The sequence below is a fragment of the Spironucleus salmonicida genome, chromosome 9, assembly GCF_000497125.1.
Source record: "Spironucleus salmonicida strain ATCC 50377 chromosome 9, whole genome shotgun sequence".
In the NCBI taxonomy this organism is placed as follows: domain Eukaryota; phylum Fornicata; order Diplomonadida; family Hexamitidae; genus Spironucleus; species Spironucleus salmonicida.
Genome location: NC_090604.1, coordinates 39,768 through 61,612, shown reverse-complemented (window position 1 = coordinate 61,612; position 21,845 = coordinate 39,768). Strand labels below are relative to the sequence as shown.

The following is a 21,845-nucleotide window of genomic DNA, read 5'->3' as shown; positions in this document are numbered from 1 at the left end:
AATATTTACCTTAAATATAATCACTCAGGCATATTCACGTACCCACAAAATACATAAGTATCAAGTTTCCCCATTAGTTTTGTGCTTTAAATCATGTTATCCTGGATTTTTTCAGAAAATTTAAAAAATTTGAGATCCTCCTCCTCAAGTTTTTTCTACCGTGCAGAGCAGCAAAACAAACTTTACTAATATATTTCTTTCTAAACTTCAAGTGGTGTTTTCTTAACTACAGGAGGTACAAACTGCTTTATATTTTAATTTATGAACTTGGAACTATTTAATTTTTCTTTACTAAGCTATCGCTAAAGTTTAGGTAGCTTTAATTCAGCTCCTTTTTACTTATAGTACTATGAAAATAGGTTCATAGAGTTCTAAGGAGGTGTTTTTGGTAGGTTAGCTAGTAAATCCATTTAAATGGATTGCTAATATTATATATATACAATGATCACCAAAACTGAATTATTAAACTAACAGTCATCAATTCATACATAATACAGCTAAAAATAAACAGTGCGTAAAATTCATAAATAGTTAAAAATAATATATCCAACTAATTTTAGTAATTATATTATAAATTTAATTTTTAGACTTTCGTTAAAATTCACTTCTAACCAGATTCGAACTGATGTCTGGTGGATCTAAAGTCCACTGTGCTAACCACTACACCATAGAAGCTTGATATATTACTACTAAATCTTCAATATATTTAAATTATTCTACTTAATTAATAATTTAATTTTTCTAATATATAAACATTATTAAAACCCAAAATTTCAAATTAATGGCTACCGAGCTACGCAACTGTCCATCTGACATGGAGTTGACAAACTTGCTTCTACATTCTAAAAAAGTATAAAAATCATTAGTAAATACTATTTTATTTTCTATTCTTCTTGTATTTTCCCTAATCGGTGACCTCTTTACTAAAATTGAAATCTTCGCTACCATAGCACAAATTTTATCTAATTTCTGTCATTAAATCTTCTGTAAACTTATTATTTATGCTGGAACAAATGCACCACATATTAAACGCATGATGACCAAATTATTAGCTTTTCCTAAACACATTTTAAAGCTTCCAATCAATAGAAAGCCAATACAAAGTCCCCAAAGAAGCATAAATAACAATTGTATTTCTAATACACCAAAAACTCATCTTTCAAATACTCAGAATGGTAGTTTTGCAACCTTAACTCTCCAGAGTGTCACCGAAAAATCTGCCATCCTACAGCAAACTCCAGATTTCTCTCTAGCATCTAGTGGGTCCTATTGTAGTGCATGTAGCTCTCCTTTATAAAGTAATCGTAAAATAAATAGCAGAGATAGCAGTTGTAGCAGCTAAAATAAGAATAATTAACATTAACAGAACAGCTAATATATCAAAAATGCACAATAATTTAATACTAACCAATACTTAAGTAATACATCAAGTCCACATATTATTAATTATGATGAACCCGATCACTACATCCGATAAGTACAAAATTCACACTAAAATCTCACACCATGGTACATTCACAATAAGTATTAATCCAAAAATGACGAATTTGCTCATCAAGTATCTAATATTTCAAATTCTCATACTAATTAACAGGTCAATACGAATTATACTGCATACAACAGTCAAACTACCGAAAACGCTCACTATACTTCCACGCCACCTTAAATACTCATCGCAAAACGCTCTAAATCAGCTCTAAAAATGACACCAAGCCTACGCACACGCCACTAAAGTGCTAGTTTTTATATTTAAGACTAGAACAATTTAGAATTAGTCAAATTTGGACGAGAAAAAAACAAAAATAAAAATTCATGTTTAAATATGAAAAAAATACATTATGTCAATCTAATTTAAAATCAATTTTCCAACCTAACTCCATCAATTCTATCGCACAAGACGAATATTTAGGCTTCAAAAACCACAAGTTTAACAACGAAAACCGCGGAATTAAATGCTGAAGTTGTACTGCTAACAGGATTAATCGAGGAGTTTTTGGAGCTCAAAAGGCCGCTAAATCGGAAAATTAGTCAACTAGAAGAGAACAATCTAATGCTAAAAAATATGCTTATTGAGGTTGAAAGAAACTTAATCAGCGGGGATCTGATTGATTAGGAAGGGAAAGGATTAGTTATGAGTGGCATGAGCTTAGGAGAATTAGAAAAGACAGGATATTCAAATTTAAATTTGAGTAGAAATACGAATTATAACAGTGTAACTAACACAAAGGGAGTCGATATTGACGAAATAATAGTCGATTAGAGTGTGAATTTGGACTATGTAGATTGGGAGATTAAGAGGGTATAACGACAATAGTGAGGAAGAATGCGACTTATTTGATTAGTTTTGGTTAGAAATTCAGTTTTATCTGCTCGTAAATTACGTTTGCATATGTAATTTTACGGTAGAATTTTTAGTTATGAATAAATAACTAATAGATTATGTTTATTATAATATTAATAAATATATTATTTCTGATATATCAAAATATTATTTAATTATAAGATTGTTTTTTTAATGCTGTTCGGATACAGATATTTTATGAGGTTATATATTGTATCGGTATATAAATTTAATAGTTAATTTTCAATTTGTCGAATAAAATTTTGTTTCCAAGTTCTAGTTTTTGTCAATTTAATAATATACTGATATATACAAAAATAGGAAGTAATGATTATTAGTAATGTTTGTATACAGAATCATATTTTGAAAATATCTGTAATAGTGTATAATAAATATAGATCAATAATGTATGTAATACCAACCCTATTATTATATAGATATAATATATATTTACTTGCAATGCAACTTTCCACCTTTCCACTGAAGATGCCACCTAAGTAAATGAATATTGATGCCTTAAATCGTCTTATGAATAACTAAGGTAGCCCTCAAGTATCTAAATAAGAATTAGAAAGAAGAAAACGTATGTATTTCGCATCTAATAAACCAGGGCCCGGTGTTCCAAAAAAAGAGCAAGAGTTTTTCTAAAATCTGGTTAATGATACTTTTGTATCTAACTTATTCACGGATTTCCAGGCGTTAATGACGGTCACAGATTAAACGCCTACATTTATACTTAAACCTTTGTTTGAATCTAGTTTGGTTCTTCGTACTCTCTAAGCTGCTTAAAAGTTATTTTAGACACTTTTAAATGTCGAGAAAGTTACTGTGCCAGGAATTTCATAGTCAGAATATGCCACTCTAGTTTAAAAACATCATAAAAATTAAGAAATTTAACTCCTAGGCCCTAATAAGCTTCCACCTTAAACAAATCATAAACTTATTCTTGCAGGTGATACGCATGGAACATTCGAGTCTCTTATTACTATTTTCACTCATAATCCTTTGAATAAGGATACGTATTACGTATTTAATGGTGATTATGTAGATCGTGGCTCATTTTCAGTGGAAATTCTTACTTTCTTGTTAATATTGAGACTGGCAGGTTATAATATCTTTATGACTCGTGGAAATCACGAAATAGAATCAGTTTGTGAAAATTATAGCTATAAGCTCGAACTTGAGAAGAAGTATCCCTTAGAACATGCTGAGCTTTTTGAAGCCTCACTATTATTCTTCAAATAAATACCTATTGGTGTTATTATAAATGATTCTTGGTTAGTTATACATGGTGGTTTATCTGCTTGGGAAAATTTTGATATTGAGGTACTGAAGAAACTTAACCGTTGCAGAGATCCTGAGTCTGACTAAAGTAAAGATTTATCACATTTTGATCCATTAAATGACGTTCTTTGGGCAGATCCTACAGATGAAATACCTAATGTTCGTTTTAATGATGTCAGAGGTGCTAGTGTTTAGTTTGGTGTTAATTATACCAAAAAGTTCTTATAGAAATCAAAATTGCAACATATAGTCAGATCTCACACATGTGTAGAAGCTGGTTATGAAGAAATGCATGAAGGTCAAGTTTTCACACTATTTTCTGTGCCCAACTATAATGGAAATAACTTAGGAGCATATATGGTATTCTATGGCATTTACGATGAAAATAAAGAAGTAAGTCAAATTATAAAAGGTATTTATGGTGAAAATGCTACTGCAAAGGATGTCTACTTGTAAAATAGTACTGCCCCTAAAGTTTTCATTAGATAGTTCATTAACAGTGATAACAGCAGAATAGTTAACCAGCCTTTAATCTAGGAAATGAGCTAGAACATGATGTAGAGGTAAATCTAATAAATGATGATGATGTATGGTGGAGGGATGTGATAAAACTCTTTGTAAATAAATTATTAATAAATCAGATTTCGTCCATTTCAATTTTAGATATCATCTTTTTCTTGATGGAAACATTCTTTTTGTAGAATATATTTAATCCTCCAAAGATTACTATTATTGCAATACAGCAAAACAACGTGACAACATTGAACACTATAATTTCCTAAAATGTAGATGTTGCAACAAATGGCTCTAATGCATCAACAAAGCCGTCTCTTTAGGTAGATATCAATAAACGATATTTATAAGCATTATTTATTAATTAAAGTACTTAATTGTCTTTGATATTAAAAATTACATCTAAATCGCCATTTAATTCAAAATCAGTGGAAGCTACAGATAAGGTCCTATCTAAAAAATAATCTAATACGGTACTATAAATCAGGATTGTCATTTTAAGTTTTTATTTTGTTACTTTGTCCTGTTTACAACCATTTTTAGCTAGTATACTTATAGTACTGTCTTGTACTGTCATCATTACTTCAGTATAGCAAGGTTTTTTAATATCCTTCAAAAACATTATTACTTTGTTTATAGGTACTTTATTAGAATCATAAAATGATATACTAAACTACACACTCTTACCATTTTCTCTTATAACCTGCAAACAATCTAGTACTGACATTTCGTTCTTATCGTTTTATAGAAATCCAGATTCATCAATATTAGCTCTTAAAAACTAATTAGTCTCAATATTAAATTTTACTAGGGAACTAGATTACTTATATGTTAAATGACATTCGTCGTTATTCAAAGTAATATAAAGTTTTATACTATTCGATTTATCTAATTCTTATGTGAAATAGTCCGTTTAATGTATTCTTAAAAATATTTCTCTGGTATAGGCATCAAGACTACTTATCATTCCAGGGCTTGGTTAATTTTTATAAGCTAATATACGTGTAGAAATAATCCCTTTAGTCTCAACCTTATCTGTTCCGTATACACATTCTAGTTAAATTAAATCCACATCAGTGCCATAGAGAATAGGTGATAGACTACTATCATCAAACTCAAGTTTCACTGTTTTACTATTAATATCAACTGTAGGAGTCCCATATAGCATAACAATATATTATTAAGCGCTGGTAACTATTCTTAATGTTGCAGTTTTTGGTTAAAACGAGGTAAAGCTATTGGGAAACGTAACAAGTGCTGTAAATATGTTCTAGTCATACTCTACAATGAGGTTACTAAACATAGTAATATCATGATTTCGTGTTCGTGTGATTTCCTATAATTATTACTCATAAATTTAGTTGTAGCTTTTAATTGTTAATTTAACTGCCACAATTTCAAAATAATCGGTGATATCAGGTACCGGGACTTCCAGCATTTTAAAATCCCTATAACTGAAATTCGTAAGTACAATTTATACGTCTTTAGCCTGGATTGTGAATGTTAGCTAAATAATTATAGCAGGAGGAAGTTTTTCGCATTCTTTGTTACCTTTCGGTTATAAATGTACAATTAAGAGATTTCTTAACTATGAAACTTCTAACTGGGTCTTATCGGAATAACACTGGGTAAGCGTAGTATACGAAGATAGTATTGATAGTATTTTTAGTTTTTCGAAAATCTAATGCTAAAAATATTACTATAATACTAGTATTGATAATTACTAGCTTAGAAGCATAAAAACAAATATAAGTAGAAACAATAATAAAATATGTTTTTTTCAAATATAGTATATGCTATAATTTGTTTAAATACTATTAGTATTTATTATTTAAATTGAAATTTTACCAAATATAAAATATTATCCTTTTATATTATGAATATGAATGATTTATAACATTATAATATTTATATTAAATAAAACTATTCATATTTCAATTTAAAAACATAATAATAATTTATTGAATATTAAAATAAATTACATTTTATTACAATAAAATATGTTAAGATTTAAACAAAGCTTAGATAATCGAGTATGTAGGTACTTCCAAAATGCTATCTTAAACTTAGCGTAAAAACAATAAACACGTAAAGTAAGCTCATAAAGATTAAATAATAGTCTATTAACGTGAATTTTAGAATTTTGTATTAATAAACCTCCCAAATTGACTACCTCTATTAGCAGCACATTACACCATGCCCAGTAAAACCCAACTACACTTAGGCTACTCTTATACGTATTCAAATAAACCCCACTAATCACTTTAGTCCTACAAATACGACCAAGTGTGCTAAATTAATGCAAAAATTATATTTACCCAAAGCATCCAAGTTGCTAAATTATATTCACATGCCACTAGTTCCGCTTCAAATAATATCAAAATTCTAGATTCCAAATAACTGCTTTTCCTTTCAAGCACTACTCATTTTTCGCTAAAACGTCACATTTCGTCTCAAAAAGCTACAAATAGGCTAATTTAACCTGGTTTCGCACATTCATATCTCCTACAGACCCTGAAAACTCGAAAAACACCACCACATACTCATCTACTGCAAGCAGTTTCGTACGGAAAATCTATGGGAGAATTCGTTGCACTTGTTTCCGTAGTGCTTATTACGTAATGATTGAGCATTTTCCAATACACCAAAGAGACACTCGAAATTGACCCCAGATTTGCAGATTCTGCGATTTGCGCACTTTCCGTTTTTGAGGAAGGAGCCTACAATATAGATCTCGCAGCTGTTTCCAACAGGGCCTTTTTCACAGTTTACAGGGCAGCGTTCGCAGATTTTGCCGCCTAAAATGGAACGGTGATCGCCATTAGCGGATTTCAAAGACTTGCAAAGTGAGAAATGAAGGCCATATAGACATTTTCAGCTAAATTTCAGGTAATGTGCTCACTGCAGCATAAGCTACAACTAGACCGAAACGCAGAACTAATGGCACGTTTTGACTGACATTATATGCACTGCTGAGCATCAGTGAAGAATTAGCGGTTTCGGGCAGTCATTCGGAGCAGTTACGGGACACTTGTAGTTGGCCATTTTGAAAAAAAATATTTTTGCGAATACCATTTAATAGTACTGAATAATAATAAGTATTTTACGCTAAGTTTCCAGCAATTGTAATAAATAAACGATTGAAGAAGATTGCATATATTTTGGTTTTGTAGCTTAAGATGTAGGCAAATAATACTGTTGCGATAAAAATATTATATTACGTATTTAGTTTTAGATATGTTTCCATATTAATCCAAAAACCAAAAATCTGCAAGCGCCTAAAGTACTTTAAAATGAATCTCAACTTCCGGTTATTAAATGAGATTTTATCTGCAGTTTTACTTATGAATAATGGGTAGTTAGTATTTCGGAAAAAATACAATGAGCGTCTGGCAAAACTTAGCAATAAGCTGAAGTGCAGAGAAACTGGGGCTCAGCGCGCTAGAGACTGTGTGGCGTACATATTAGCCAAAGACTACAGGACGAAGGCCCACTTTGCGTTATCCTACTGGCCAATTTTGGTATCATCCTGCGCGGCCACTAACAATGGCACTAAAGCTCTGAACATCCCTATTCTACGCAAAACTTCATCTAATGCGGATTAGTCTAATATTCCAACCTAAAATAAGCATAAATATCACAGTCTAATATGAATAACCCCGATGAATACCAATGGTGTATATTATTATATATTATTATATATTTCAAGTATCGTTATTTTCGTAGAGAAAATTGAAACCGTTTTTAAATTATAAAAGTTACTCCTAATTATTATGAAATATATCAGAATTCTAGAAAATTTTATCACCTTTAAAAGTGATTTTACGCATTTTATACGATTAGTTTAACGGATAGAAAAATTCATAAAAAGATTCTCCTCAATTGCTACTACTTTTAGTTATTAAAACCAACTTTGCCCAATTTTGTTACCGAACCTATATTCTTGGAAAAATTATACTATACTTGAAATCCCAGAAATGGATAATACATTCACTACTGATAATATACCCAAATCGGCCCGAAACTTCGCAAATCGAATCAGCATTTCAATCAGGTTTCCGCACAATCCGCCCTCCACTCCAGTCAATGCTTGTCCTCCTCCTGCAAGCCACCTGCCAGCCGATCGGCTTCGACATCGAGAGCCCCACACTCGCCGACGCCGCAATGCGCGTTTTCGTCACCAAGCAGGGAATCGAGCGCTACTGCACGCGCAACATCAAGAACGCCATTGGGACGATCCAGGGCTCCCTGTCCGCCATCGAGGTCAACTACGCGGTCGCCGGCATCGGGATCCAGCTTAAAAATGGGAGAATCATAGAAATCGAGCTCAACAACATGAGCATTTTCCTGCATAGCAGCTCCTCCACGATCAAGGTGTCCGACGTCCTGATGAACATCATCTTCGAACTGAAGCTCGAGCAGAAGACGTACCCGTATCTCTACGACACCGGGACCATGCAGCTGGAAATCAGCGATTTCACCATTTCTACTTTAGCAACCGTGGAGATTCCCGATGAGTGCAAGAACAAGTACAAGATCGCGACAAGGTAGACTATCGTAAGCGTCGACGACTTCAAAATTTAGTTCAAGTCCAATTACGAGGTGCTGCTGAACTCGATCAGCGTGTTCCTGACGAGCTACCTGAAAGACCTGCTCAACGGTTCACTGGGGCAGGACATGGGCCAGAAGCTCATGGATGCGCTCATGAAGCTGCTGATCGAGCAGACGTACCTGCCGCGCATGAGCTACACGCAGTTTGTGGGCACTGATTAGCGCTACTTCAACGGCCTGGAAATCGGCGAAAACTTCATAATGGTTAACTCCACGGGGCAGCGCTGTTTGTACTAGCACCCAAACGCGGAGCACTGCAAGGGCAATTTGGATGAAAAAGTGACCACCCCGCTCACGTACTTCACCAACCACCACGTGCAGTACCAGATCGAGAAGCTGGCGTTCAACTCGGGCTTCAAGCTGTATTTGGAAGAAGAGCGCAAAATTGGTAATATTATTATAAAGAATATAACGCTGGTTAAATTTCACAACACGGGTGCTAAGGTCGAGGTGAAGCTAGACGTGGACGGCACCACACACACGCTTACCTACCTTGAGCCAGTGGTATTCGGTCTGTAGCGCATCAAGGATAACGTGGACTTCGGGCGGTTCGGGGTGCGGCTCACGAACTTGATTAGTGAGACCACGTTGACACCCGCGCAGCGCAAGTCTCTCGCCGACTACTTCGATAGCTCCTACCCCATGTACGACATCGCGTACGCCAGCGCACTGGGCGTATCGGCCAAGCGGGCGGAGGTGGTGTACCTGGACGCGAACTGGATCCACATCGGCAGCTTTATTGAATGAGTTTTTGGGTTAGTTTGGCCGAGGCGCCTTTTGGGGCTTCGGCGTCGGGCGGTGCGTTTTAGCAGCAAGGGTAGCTAAAAACGTTGCTCTGGGCGACTGATGCGAATTTTCAGAAATGAGTGTCCGAAATAAAATTATAATTTAATCTATAACGCAGATTTTGAGTATATTCTACGGCTTTTAATATGTATACAAGAAAGTTTTCAGTTATGAAAATATTTTGTCTTTTAGTACAGTTTAGCTAGCCACAGGCTGACCGTGCAGCTAAGGGTATGCTTTTGCCGGAATGCAGAGGTGAAGATTTCGGCGTTGCAGCGTGGGCACTTCGCTCTAGTGCGATAGCAGATTGCACCTGGTGGGAAGTTCGGGCGTTAGAGTAAAGTGGAAGCAAAATATATCTAAACTCTTATATAATAAGCTATTATACAGTTTCAATAATGATGTTTACCATCATCGTCTGAGCCGATTTTCCGACGTGGTGGGAGGCATTTGAGGATCAGTATTATTAGAATTCATCAGCTTCTGTGAAAAATGGAGCAGTATGTGCATGGCAAAACTGGACTCTGGTGCTGTCAATTTCAATGACTATTTACCTGTTTAGCTTTGCACCTGCTTTTGCGTCTGCCTTTAGGCGGAGTAATGACTTAAAGTAGTTTTTTTGTAGTATGCTTCCTAAAATGGGGTGAAGGCTTTAGACTGGGGTAGCTAAATCTGGTAAACGAAAAGTTTGTTGAAGCAGTTTATGCGGGCACGGTTTTCGCACGCCTTGCAGTTCAGTAGTCGAGTCTCATCTTTACAGCTACAAGATATTTGCCTAGGAAAGGTAAGATCTTTACACGATGAACAGGAGAAGTCGCTTGGGATATTCGCCGCGCAATACATATCTGATAAACAGCTATTGGCCTTGCCAGGTTAAAATTCCAGTGGGTACATTTTTGATTTTTAATATGTTTTGAAAACTATATGTCTTTTGGTTAGATGACGCTTACTAATACCAAATTATAATTAAAATAAATTATAGTCGCAAACTAGATCGGAGAATATTTAAGTAAAAAATATATAAACTCGTAACAATACGGCATTGTTGGAAACAAACCACAGTAACTTGGATATCAGAACTTAGACATTTATTCTGGCATTTAGGAGCATATTTTACTGTGTGTCTTGCCGATGGCAAAGCCAGTGTCTGATCGAACCCAGTCAGCGGTGTTATCAGAATAACTTGAACTAGCATCCCGTGCTCAAGCTTACGCCCTATTGATAAGGATGGCTACCGCCTCAGCCCATCTTGCATATTCATTAGTTTTAGACTATCTGCACATCTCCTAGTATGATACCACGCAAAGAGACACCCGCGGTATTTTAACATATTAGATAGGCTGAGCTTTCCCAGCTTGTCGAACACGAACCGGCTGGCCCTCTTTCAGGTATCCACCAGCTCGCTTAACCGACCTCAGCCATTTTGGAGGATGCCGCGCATCGGCCAACAATTTACTGCAGACATTCATACTTATCACCCGAGCAGTATTATTCTAGATGCGGTATCCCCGTGTAGGTTAAGCCCCGCGTGGAGGTACATCCAAAAAGTTATCACTGGTGGCAGACATATCGCAGGCACCAAAATCAGATATACCAAATTAAGGATCATTGCCTCCAATCCTAGCACCCAGCACCAGTCGAATATGGTCACAGCCGCCAGTCCTTGCCTGGGCCTTTCGGTTGCATTTTGAGTACGATGTCTTATATTATTATATACATATCAACTCCACACAATGCCCGACACCGCCATCCCGATTTCCTACAGGAGCATCTTCCTGATATCCTTCCTGGTGTAGATAGCGACCTGTTCTATCGTGCAACTCATCAATTGCACTATCCTGGCGCTCCGCGTGCACCGGCACCAAAAGAGCGTGGTAATATTCTCGGTGCTGGTGGTGCTGCCCTTCGCGCTGCAGATCCTCAAGATCCTGATATCGTCCGTTATGTTAACCGCTATCGTGCTGCTCTCCTACGAGAACAACAGCCTCTTCGCCAACCTCACGCTCTACAAGCTGCTCACCATCAACGTCGTGACGGTGCTCCTGCAGCTGGCGGGCCAGTTCATCTCGGCAGCATGATGAGCGTGCTTACGAGCAGGGAAGGTACGGATTGGGAATATTGACTGGAGCTACTTACGGTGGAACCTTACCGGCTCCAGAAATAGCTGGCAGGCGCATCACCACTAGCGTCAATAAACGGTAAACTGCATGTGATGCCATGGAGAATTCCAGACTGGATATGTTCCCAATTCTACTTCATGTCCTCGCCACTCTGATCCGTTGACTAGGACGCGCGTTGGCTGGAGATACAACGATGTCATCTTCAGTGATACAGATTAATCACTGCTCTATATTATTTGCATCGCCCACGATTCCCAGAAGCTGCCTAACCAGGATACTGGGTGCTCGGTTCGTTATCGAGGGAGTTGGAGCTAACAAGGCTGACGATTCTCCCAAACTTCCATGGAAACTGCATTCGATGGCTTTAGACTGCCAAATGGTGTCTCCGTATATTAGGGGCACCGGGTATAATTTTCATCCTAAATCTAAGTCATTTTCCTCGCACTCTGGTACAGTTTGGCTGTTTGGTCTCAAATCTTAACCAGTGATGCGCGCAATCTGCTAAAATTCCAGTCACTCAACCTGCACTTGAGTCGCACTGCCGCCAGCAGCCTTCTTGTGCTTCTTCACAAAGTAGTAGGCGAGCCCGCCACCCACGACGGCAGCGACTGCGACGACACCTAGCACGATTCCTACAATCGCACCACTGCTCAAGCGAGTGTTCTTGCTCTCCTCTGTGGCTTCAGGATCGGTTGGCTTTACCGAGGGATCTGGGTTGATCGGTGGGTTCGGTTTTTCTGGTTCCACCGGGGGCTTGGGGTCCTCCGGCTCCACAGCGGTCTCTAGGGCTACGCACAGCTTGCCGAGCATCTCGAAGCCATCCTTGCACACCTCACACTTTCCCCCGTCCAGCTTCAGGTTCTTGAGGCACGCCCCGCAGCTGCTACCACCGTCTGTATCATTACAGGTGGCGCAGTTGGCGACGTCCTGGCACTTGCAGGCGCTGGTTATGCCATCAGCACATGTAGTAGCAGTACTGCCATTGCAGTACTGCCCAGCCGAGGGAGTGCAGGTGGCGGTGCACTTACCATCGGTTGTGGTGAGCGGGGCAGCCGTACCGCTTTTGCACTGGACGCAGAATTCCGCTGACGTGCAGATGTCGCACCCCTCCTGGCACTTTGCGCACGTCTTGGTCTTGCTGTCGCAGTAGCCCAAGTCACGGTACCGGCACTTCTTGTTCGTTGCGCACTAGATGAGGCTGGGGTCTATTTGACTGCACTTGCCATTGTTCACGAAAAGGTTGTTGAAGCACTCTATGCAGGCACCATCTTTGCAGATCTTACACTCTTCGGTTGGTGTAAAATCTGTGCAATTACAATCTACGTAGGTAGGGCTATTTTATCCACACAGAATACAGTCGGTGTCCTCTGAAGAAAAGGATGGACATAGATAGTTGGCACGACACCTGTTCTCGTATTCGTTACATTACTCTATTGGTACCATTTCTGTTTTAGATAGTGTAATAATTGTATTTCCGTGCAGGTTAAGTGAAATTCAGTTTTTAGTCTAAACTTAGTAATAGTACATTATGGTACATATCTTATACTAAATTAGGAAGAAAGCAGTATGCAAAAAGTAAAATAATGTTTAAAATTATAATAGTAAGAAACTTAAAAATCTGTATAATATACTTTAAATTGCATCACAGACATAAATATGCGCGTTTTTAATCTTCACTTATTCGATTCTGTTCTTGTAGGTCTTCCTTTACTTACTATTAGTAAGAATTAGTTAGATTAACCTAATTGCAAAGTATTCAGCACATCATGTACACGAATTTCAATGATTTATTGTTTCAGTTTAACTTAATTATTATCATGACCAAGCCTATTAAAACATTTAAAATTTCAATTTTTTATACAATAGTTAGCTAAACTCAGCTAAGAGAATATATCACTAACATACTTGCCATCAAATCCAGTTTCTATCAGAATTTCAGATGATAAATATTTATTATACCATAACGGTTTCCAAAAATAGTAAATATTATTCATATCGGGTTAAAAGCAAAATGAACCCTTATAGCTAATTTAATCAGTACAGACTAGGCTTTACTTGTATTTTACCCTTCAAAGTTATCATTAATTTCAATATGCTGATTTAAGCATATAGTAGTCTAGTTTAAACCTTAAACCCTATTGCATTACTTCTAACATTCCTACCGTAAGTATTTTACCTATTGCAGCTTGTTTACATCTTCGATTAGCATATTTCCACTTTGACAGCGTAACTATTAGTATTACCTAGAATTAAATCGACTGAATTGACAATACTAGTACAATTTGCTTGAAAACACTAATTTATAAGCTAGCTACATCTCCATTGAACCATAAATCGCACCACTGGATTAAATTAGCCTGTATTTTCCAGTTTGCAGTTTGCGATTTTCATTATTTCCGCTGAATAAGATTTAAATATGAGAAACTCGCAAATCAAAGGTGTAATTGACATTCAATTTATATGCAGCTTAGCATTTGCTAAAAATGCATATTCAAAGCGACATTTGGCAAAAATACGATAATTTTGGAGTGATGTTATGCATTATTATATAATATATAGTTCATAATATATTAAATAATATAATATCATATATATAATATAATAATATATATTATTTTAAAGTTTCGAATAAATTTTTTCTTTATTAAGTTAAATCGTAAATTTTTAGCATAAAAATTCAATGTAAATTTGCAAGTTATTCTTTAAATCAGAAGGTCTCATTGCCGGATAGGCGCGAACTTCAATTCGATCGTTAGTTTTGCTGCTTAAATTTCACTGTTTATTCTGTTGCTGTAGGCAAAATTTGAGAACAATCTGAATATAGTTAGTTTTTGAAAACCTAGTTTCTATAATATAATAATAGTTATTATTATATGTATATAATAATTAATACAAAAGGTTTTTTATTTGCGTAGAATAGTAGAAATATATATAAATTGTAATATTTTAAGTTATACAATATCACTTTGTAGTGTGATTTCGAAAATAATACTGTTAAAGGTGGTATACTTTGAGCGTTAAAAACATAAAATAAAGAGAGGAATACAATAAATTAATATCAGGAAATAATATTTTATAATTATTTTACTCTAAGTAATAAATATTTATAAGTTATAATTTATACTGATTCCCCACTAGAACGATAGTCCCCACAAATAATATTTATTAATACGTATACTTAGTTATGGTCATAATATTAAAATATAAAAAATAATGTGCTTATTTTATTTATTAGAAGGTACTACTATCCATTCCTATCTGTAAATGATTTTAAAATGCTAACATTACTCCTTTCAGTATAGTGCTAGCCTGTAAAATTTGATAATGAAAGCCCAGTTCTCGAAGACTCTGCTATGCGTGTTTTTGTGACTAGATATGGGATTTCAAAATACTGTACTCGTAATGTTTAAAATGCTATTGGTAGTATCTAAGGGTCGATATCGGCATTATAAGTCTAGTTCACAACACTAGGCGTTTAAATTACTCTGAATAATGGTCGTATTTTATAAGTTGACATAAGCAATATGAATATTTATCTATAAAATGATTCAGCTATAATAAAAGTAACAGACGTAGCTCTAGACATCGTTTTTGAGCTTAAACTTGAATAACGAAGTTTTCCTTATTTATATGATAGTGGTACTCTCTAACTTAAAATAAACGATTTCACAATTTCCACTTATGCATCAGTAGCTTTCAATGATGAATGTAAGAGTAAATATACAATTTACACCAGGGATACTCGTGTTAGTATTGAAAACTTTTCAATATCATTCTAGTGTGGTAACTAAGTACTTTTAAACTCAATTAGTCTTTTCATCACTGAATTTTTAAAAGATATTCTGAACGGAGATCTTGGTTAATCAGTAGGCTAAAGTATTATGGATGCCCTTATGAAACTTCTTATAGAGTAAACATATTATCCTAGAGTGGATTATACATATCCAATTGCTACTGACTAGCGATATTTTAACGGGCTCCAGATCACTGAAAATTATATTATAGTTAACTCCACAGGTTAGCGTTGCTAGACTCAATAGGGATTATCTTGGTGTAAAGGCTACTTAAACCAAACTGTTACTCCAACAAAAACATTTTTCACTAACCATGATGTGCAATATCAAATAGAAAAGCTCGCTTTTAACTCAGGATTTTAACTTTATTTATAAGAACAACGAAAAATAGAAAATATTATTATTAAAAATATAACCTTAGTAAAATTTCACAATACTGGAGCAGAACTTTAGGTAATAGTAGATGTTGATGGTGTTGAACATAATTTAAAATATTTGGAGCCTGTTGTGTTTTAAGTTGTACGTATTAAAAATAACGTTGATTATGGACGATTTGTATTAAGATTAACGAATTTGATAAGTAAAACCACGCTAAGCCAGTCTTAAATCAATAAATTATCTACTTATTATGAAAATTCTGCTTATATGTATGATATTTCCTATGCGAGTGCATTAGGAGTATCGGTTGATAAAGCAGAAACAATTTACTTAGACGAAAATTGGATACATATAGGTAGCTATATTGACTGAGGATTTAATATTAAATTAGTTAAAGAAATAAAGAGCATATTAAAATATATTTGTTAGAGTGCAGTTATTAGCACAGATTTTTATAAAATATATTATAAAATAGTAAAAATGTTTTATTATTTTATCAGATAGCAGAAATCTGATTATTTTGTATTTTATTATATAAATTTTATAATTTATTTAGTAATAACTAGATTGGTGTGCAGCTTTTGAAATATGAAATAACCATTAGTGCTAAATTATAGTATGCTCTATCTAAATATATTTTTAATAAAATAATTGTTAAAATTAAAACTAACAGTTTTTTTAATCAAATTTTGGTTAAATTTTTAATATTACACAAATGTTCATAGAATTTAATAATTGAAGTACAAAAAGAAAATAAATTGACAAATACATATACTTTTAAATATGGCAATACCAGAAAGATGTTATACTAAATAAATTTATAATTTTCTTATTGGTAGTAAAGATGAGAAAATATTAACTCATTTCATTTTTATTGATGATTTATATATTAATTAATTATTATTATCTTAATAATATATATTTAACTTATTAACACGGATCAGATTAAAGTGGTCTCAAGGACATAATTTTTCCTCTTAGGTTGAATTTAATTTGTATTTAAGTGTTTCTTAAATTATTATAACATTATATGAATATTTATTGAAGAATCCCATGCATATTATATATCTAAGACGAATATTGCATAAAAATAAAATATTACTAGCAATAAAATAATATTCAGTATTTTTACTATCGTATATGTAGATATTTAAATTGCATAAAATGCGAAAGAATTGGAACCGTAGAATCAATGTATGAAAATTATTTACATCAGCAGATGATATTAGAATTGGAAATTTTTAACTCATAATAATGATAAAAAACATATTATATATATGTTATTCTAAAATGGAGGAATGTGTTTATTTTTTCTTTAATTTAATATAGTCATCCATTTGTCTGTAGAGAAAAATTGGATTGAAAGTTAAATTTTGTTGACAGATTGGATTTAGCACAAATATTAAAGGATATAATCGATTGAAGTTCGCGAATGATTTAAAATATATATGATTTGAAACTTTTTAAGAAATATTAATATTGTATTTTTTGTCTAAATAAATCGATAGTTTTTAGTGGTTATAAGTTTTATATTTACTTCATTGAAGGGTTATTAGTATAATTTTGGAATACAAGATTACTCTATGTAGTAAATAACTCAACTAAGATATTGATAGAAACTGTGTTAAATAAAATATAGATCATTTATTTTTATTTATAATAGGATGGTTTTGAATTGAATACTTGATTATTGCACTGTTTATTTTTATATAGATGCGTTTGTTTCTTAAATAGTCAAATTTAATCGATATCAGGAAAAATAATTTGCAAAATTTTTTGTTTTAATACTTATTTTTGTGCATAAAACTTTATATTATTATTTATTTAAAGCTTATGTGGATTTTTTAATAAATTTTAATAGTTTTCTATATCTTAGAATTATATAAACTTTTTTATTTTTTCTTAAATTTTTATATTAAAATAGTCATAGTTTTATACAAAGCTTATATTTTTAATGGTTACTTAATTAAATTTCAGAATTTAAATCGATGTTCTGTAAAAAAACCTTTAAATAAGTAAATTATCAAATTAAACTTTTTAGAGGTCAGTTGCATAGAACAGTAGATGATAAAGGTGCTTATAATCTTGAAGACACCCAGACAATGTTAAACTTACACAATTATGATTACAAAATCGAATGATAGGAATTTAGTTGTTTTTAAGCTTTAAAATTTTACATAACTTTGGAATTAAAAGCTAATAGATATTTTAGTTTTCCAATTTGATAAAGTTAATAATATTAGAACTAAATACAAGAACTTAAGATTCTTATTATAATGTAGTATGTTTAATTATCAAATATTCTAACTTTCTACTTAGAGAAGCTGTTTTATATATCTAAACCAAAGTTTTAGAACATAAAAAGCGAACATTATCTAAGACAATATGTTGAAATGAGTCAGATGTAATACTAATATCTTATAAAATTAAGTTTTTCATAACTAAAAATTGGACTGATTCAGGAACAACTAGTATATTTTAAAATTAAAAATCAAATAATGAGAGTTTAATTAGCTACTTCATTTGTTACAACATATTGATCAGTTGTTCAATATAATTTTCATTTATCTAATCAAAATCGGAGGAAAAGCTAATAGTTAACTCTTTTAATTAACTTTAAAATGTTGCTTAAAACAGAATAATATTAGAATTAAATATGTTTATTTTATCGAATAAACAATTTAATATGACATTTTAAAATTAACAATTTTAAAATTCAATACATTTATCTTATTCAATATAGTTTATTTGTACATTCACAGATGAAAACTAACAATCTTAAATTAAAATTTAGTCAATTTATGTAGGTATATCTACAAGAAATTCTTAATGTTAAAGATTTACCAGACACAGATTTCGCAGGTTTGATAAACTTGATACATTATCAAAAAGAGGTTAAATATTGGATTTTATATTGTTTAAAACTACAGTGTGAATTTATGAATCAGTTTGATATAAATTTTTTATTACTACATCTATTAGTTCTAACTTAGAAAGAGATTTTGGAATATTAATAAAATCAATGTTCAAATCACAAATTTTTAAGTATTCTAACTTTAAAAATTTTATAGTATCGAAGTTTTTAGGGAAAATTCCTTGTACTTCTAATGAAATTATGTTATTAGGTTACTCAAAGAACAATTAATGTTAACATTTTTTTTAAATACATACTTAAACACATTTTGGAATAGTTATCGAGGTTAAATCTAGAGTTTTATTAGCAAAATCAAGTATTAAAGTTAGTTTTCCATCAACAAAAGTTGGTTAATCACATATTTCCATTTTGAATTACCTTATTATAATATACTTTTAAAGTATTATTAATTTTGTAAACATTATAGAATGTTAGTATTTTAGGTTTAAAGTATGTTAATCTTAAGACACAAATCAGTAATATTGTGCTAGTTTCTATTGTATTTATAAAATTTATTCAATAGGAATTCATATTTTATATATCCATAACGTTTATCTGGGTACTTAAAATTTATATTACACTCGATTACAGTTATCAGAAGATAGGTGTTACTGAAAGTTTGTACCAGATATTAAGCATGTATAATAAGATACTATTAATTTCTCAAATCTGTTCATTTTTAATAATTCTATGTCGAATTTATTAAGTTTAGTGTTAGAATAGTTTGAATACTTTACATTAAATATGATTATTTTAGCATACTAGTTAGTTATCTATTTGATGATAATATTTATAAATTTTGAATAGATCTAAGTAATCAATATGGTTCATTTTACAAGAATAAAAAAATATTTTTAAAAACATTTAAGAGTAGCTAGATAATAAGTACGATCACTCAACTTTAATGCATTCTGCACCAACTTCAGCATACCCTTCTTGACAGGCAAAAGCAAGTTATACACCAGAAACTTATATAGATTCCTCAACAGTAAGTGTATCAAGCACAAACAAAATATTCTCTCCATCATTTAAATAAGTGGAAGGACAATAGATTCTTGAATAAAAGTTATTAGATTAGTCTTTATTGACGTTTTAATATCTACCAATATTTACGTTATTGATAAAGACGTAACCTTTTTTGAAATCCTTAAGGTCTATATAGGTATCGACTTTTAAGGTAGAAAACTTTGCTTTAAAGAGACCACCGGTAAAGTTCGTTGGTGTTAATTTCTCCACAGGTTTAAAATTCTCAACGTCTAGCAAGCTTAAGGTAAAATTATGCATTTTTTAGCTGTTAAACATGTTATTACCCCAGACACCTTTCTTATCATCTTCAAACGCGTATCCTGAGAATCCCTAGTGAGTACTAGCATCTACTACGAGCTAAAGGCGTCCAGACTTGGTATCTTTTATCATATAATTAAAGCCAACATTGATTTCTCTATTGAATGTATGAACTAGTTCACCGTCAATATAAACTTGGGCATAGTCCCTAACATTTTCTAAAGCAAGATTACCGCTAGAATTGGGAGGAATTTGAACTTCATATATACCAAGGCCTTCATTTTGACGTTAAGATTCAAAAGTAGGCAAGTCTTTAAAAGTACCTTTATTAATAAAATTTTGGCCCTCAAGTGTACCAACTTTTACCATAGTAAAGCTATCAATTGTCTACATTGGGAGTACTTTGAGCTTATATTATGATGATCCAGTTAGTGCGCGAGTTAATCTATTGTATTATGGTGTAGGATAACCATTTTCAGTCAACGGTGCACCAAAATCATTACTAGTGGTATATGTATCATAGACTTAAGATTGTATACCAGAAGCAGTGAATCCAAAGCTAGATCCTCCACAGAAGGGGAATAAAATAAAGCTTTAGTTAGCTTTTAAAATAGGCTAAAGGTTGACAAACCTTGACTGTGGTGGACCAGATCGATATGTAGTAACATCCCCAGTATAGTGATTACCATAGAAAACAGGAAGATTGGGAGATATTTTTTTCGCCTCTTCTATTTAGTCCGCTGATGGATTACCACTTAACCCGATAGCCATACCTTCAACACTATTAAACTTATAAATAGACTCTAAAAGCATAAACGGACCAAAAACACCGTTTTGAAGGAAAAGTTGACGTAAATAACGTAGATAGTCTGAAGAAATTTCATCTATTCCAGTTAGCTAATCAATTTGAATCATAGCTACGTCTTCAGAATTTTCGTTTATTACTGCTGATACTGCTTTAATATAAGAAGTAATTGAGCGAACCCATTCCTTATTTTAAAGATCTCTTGTGGAAACATTGTCAAAAGAAATTCTAGAAGGAATGCCGCCAAAAGCTGTATAAGTATGAGATTAAGGACCAGGCCTAAGAATAACTTTCATATCGTTACTTTTACACAGTCTAATGAATTCATTAACATTATTTTAGTCAGAAGTAAAGTCAAAAGTTTCGTCTTCCTTTTCAAAGGAGTTCCAATTGAGTTACAGAACCATTGTATTAAGCCCCATAGTTTTGGCTGCTAAAATCCTTTGCTCCCAATGAGTATAAGGAATTCTTATTAAATCAACTGCGCCAGCATGGATTTAGAATGGTTCTAAATTTACCGTAAATTCAGTTTTATCCCAGCCAAAAAACGCTAAGGTAAGAAGCATTTATGATAGATTAAATTAATTAAATTATAATATTATATTATATAAATAATAAATTTACTAATCATTCTTAAATAAACTTCACATGAAGTTATCGTTATACATTTATTATATATTGTTTAGTAAGTAATATTTTAAGAGACTATTAAATGTATTTGAATATGTTTCATAGTAATTATTTTAGATTATTTAAGAGTTTAGTATTTTAATACATACTATATTAAAAATATAAATTATTAGTAGATTTACTATTATTTAGCAAGAAAGAAATTCATTGAAATTAATCCAGATCAATAATTTATTATTTTATTTCAACAAATCATGTCAAAATGTTATTGACATTATTAAATATATTGAATAAGATTCTAATAACTACTAATAAATTGTTGAAAACAATATTCCTTCCTTAATCGAATAAAGAGTTAAAGTTTCTATTTAAGGCACCTTATTTC

General features: G+C 32.7%; 13 protein-coding genes and 1 non-coding gene across 14 annotated transcripts; 5 read left to right on the top strand and 9 right to left on the bottom strand. All coding sequences in view use genetic code 6, as the record gives it.

Annotated features, from left to right (window-relative positions):
* Positions 1–20: 20 nt before the first annotated feature.
* On the bottom strand, positions 21–410 carry SS50377_28382 (uncharacterized protein; the record flags this gene model as incomplete). The annotated part of the gene is made up of 1 exon (XM_067912153.1): positions 21–410. The coding sequence occupies one exon, from the start codon at positions 408–410 to the stop codon at positions 21–23; it is 390 nt and encodes a 129-aa protein (XP_067760210.1).
* A 192-nt stretch (positions 411–602) lies between these two features.
* On the bottom strand, positions 603–675 carry SS50377_t20137. The gene has a single exon. It is a non-coding gene; the product is annotated as a tRNA-Gln (tRNA).
* Positions 676–781: 106 nt separating this feature from the next.
* SS50377_28381 (uncharacterized protein) lies at positions 782–2,317 on the top strand (the record flags this gene model as incomplete). Its single annotated transcript, XM_067912152.1, has 1 exon — positions 782–2,317. The coding sequence occupies one exon, from the start codon at positions 782–784 to the stop codon at positions 2,315–2,317; it is 1,536 nt and encodes a 511-aa protein (XP_067760209.1).
* Positions 2,318–2,842: 525 nt separating this feature from the next.
* On the top strand, positions 2,843–4,231 carry SS50377_28380 (Serine/threonine-protein phosphatase; the record flags this gene model as incomplete). Its single annotated transcript, XM_067912151.1, has 1 exon — positions 2,843–4,231. One exon carries the CDS (start codon positions 2,843–2,845, stop codon positions 4,229–4,231), a length of 1,389 nt encoding a protein of 462 aa, XP_067760208.1.
* A 31-nt stretch (positions 4,232–4,262) lies between these two features.
* On the bottom strand, positions 4,263–5,876 carry SS50377_28379 (uncharacterized protein; the record flags this gene model as incomplete). The annotated part of the gene is made up of 1 exon (XM_067912150.1): positions 4,263–5,876. The coding sequence occupies one exon, from the start codon at positions 5,874–5,876 to the stop codon at positions 4,263–4,265; it is 1,614 nt and encodes a 537-aa protein (XP_067760207.1).
* Positions 5,877–7,317: 1,441 nt separating this feature from the next.
* On the top strand, positions 7,318–7,791 carry SS50377_28378 (uncharacterized protein; the record flags this gene model as incomplete). Its single annotated transcript, XM_067912149.1, has 1 exon — positions 7,318–7,791. The coding sequence occupies one exon, from the start codon at positions 7,318–7,320 to the stop codon at positions 7,789–7,791; it is 474 nt and encodes a 157-aa protein (XP_067760206.1).
* A 433-nt stretch (positions 7,792–8,224) lies between these two features.
* SS50377_28377 (uncharacterized protein) lies at positions 8,225–9,496 on the top strand (the record flags this gene model as incomplete). Its single annotated transcript, XM_067912148.1, has 1 exon — positions 8,225–9,496. One exon carries the CDS (start codon positions 8,225–8,227, stop codon positions 9,494–9,496), a length of 1,272 nt encoding a protein of 423 aa, XP_067760205.1.
* A 450-nt stretch (positions 9,497–9,946) lies between these two features.
* SS50377_28376 (uncharacterized protein) lies at positions 9,947–10,429 on the bottom strand (the record flags this gene model as incomplete). The annotated part of the gene is made up of 1 exon (XM_067912147.1): positions 9,947–10,429. The coding sequence occupies one exon, from the start codon at positions 10,427–10,429 to the stop codon at positions 9,947–9,949; it is 483 nt and encodes a 160-aa protein (XP_067760204.1).
* Positions 10,430–10,737: 308 nt separating this feature from the next.
* SS50377_28375 (uncharacterized protein) lies at positions 10,738–11,754 on the bottom strand (the record flags this gene model as incomplete). The annotated part of the gene is made up of 1 exon (XM_067912146.1): positions 10,738–11,754. One exon carries the CDS (start codon positions 11,752–11,754, stop codon positions 10,738–10,740), a length of 1,017 nt encoding a protein of 338 aa, XP_067760203.1.
* A 414-nt stretch (positions 11,755–12,168) lies between these two features.
* Positions 12,169–13,098, bottom strand: SS50377_28374 (Cysteine-rich membrane protein 1; the record flags this gene model as incomplete). Its single annotated transcript, XM_067912145.1, has 1 exon — positions 12,169–13,098. The coding sequence occupies one exon, from the start codon at positions 13,096–13,098 to the stop codon at positions 12,169–12,171; it is 930 nt and encodes a 309-aa protein (XP_067760202.1).
* Positions 13,099–13,689: 591 nt separating this feature from the next.
* On the bottom strand, positions 13,690–14,106 carry SS50377_28373 (uncharacterized protein; the record flags this gene model as incomplete). Its single annotated transcript, XM_067912144.1, has 1 exon — positions 13,690–14,106. One exon carries the CDS (start codon positions 14,104–14,106, stop codon positions 13,690–13,692), a length of 417 nt encoding a protein of 138 aa, XP_067760201.1.
* An 824-nt stretch (positions 14,107–14,930) lies between these two features.
* On the top strand, positions 14,931–16,199 carry SS50377_28372 (uncharacterized protein; the record flags this gene model as incomplete). The annotated part of the gene is made up of 1 exon (XM_067912143.1): positions 14,931–16,199. The coding sequence occupies one exon, from the start codon at positions 14,931–14,933 to the stop codon at positions 16,197–16,199; it is 1,269 nt and encodes a 422-aa protein (XP_067760200.1).
* A 1,362-nt stretch (positions 16,200–17,561) lies between these two features.
* Positions 17,562–19,109, bottom strand: SS50377_28371 (uncharacterized protein; the record flags this gene model as incomplete). Its single annotated transcript, XM_067912142.1, has 1 exon — positions 17,562–19,109. One exon carries the CDS (start codon positions 19,107–19,109, stop codon positions 17,562–17,564), a length of 1,548 nt encoding a protein of 515 aa, XP_067760199.1.
* A 523-nt stretch (positions 19,110–19,632) lies between these two features.
* SS50377_28370 (Beta-galactosidase) lies at positions 19,633–21,396 on the bottom strand (the record flags this gene model as incomplete). Its single annotated transcript, XM_067912141.1, has 1 exon — positions 19,633–21,396. The coding sequence occupies one exon, from the start codon at positions 21,394–21,396 to the stop codon at positions 19,633–19,635; it is 1,764 nt and encodes a 587-aa protein (XP_067760198.1).
* Between the last annotated feature and the right edge of the window lie 449 nt (positions 21,397–21,845).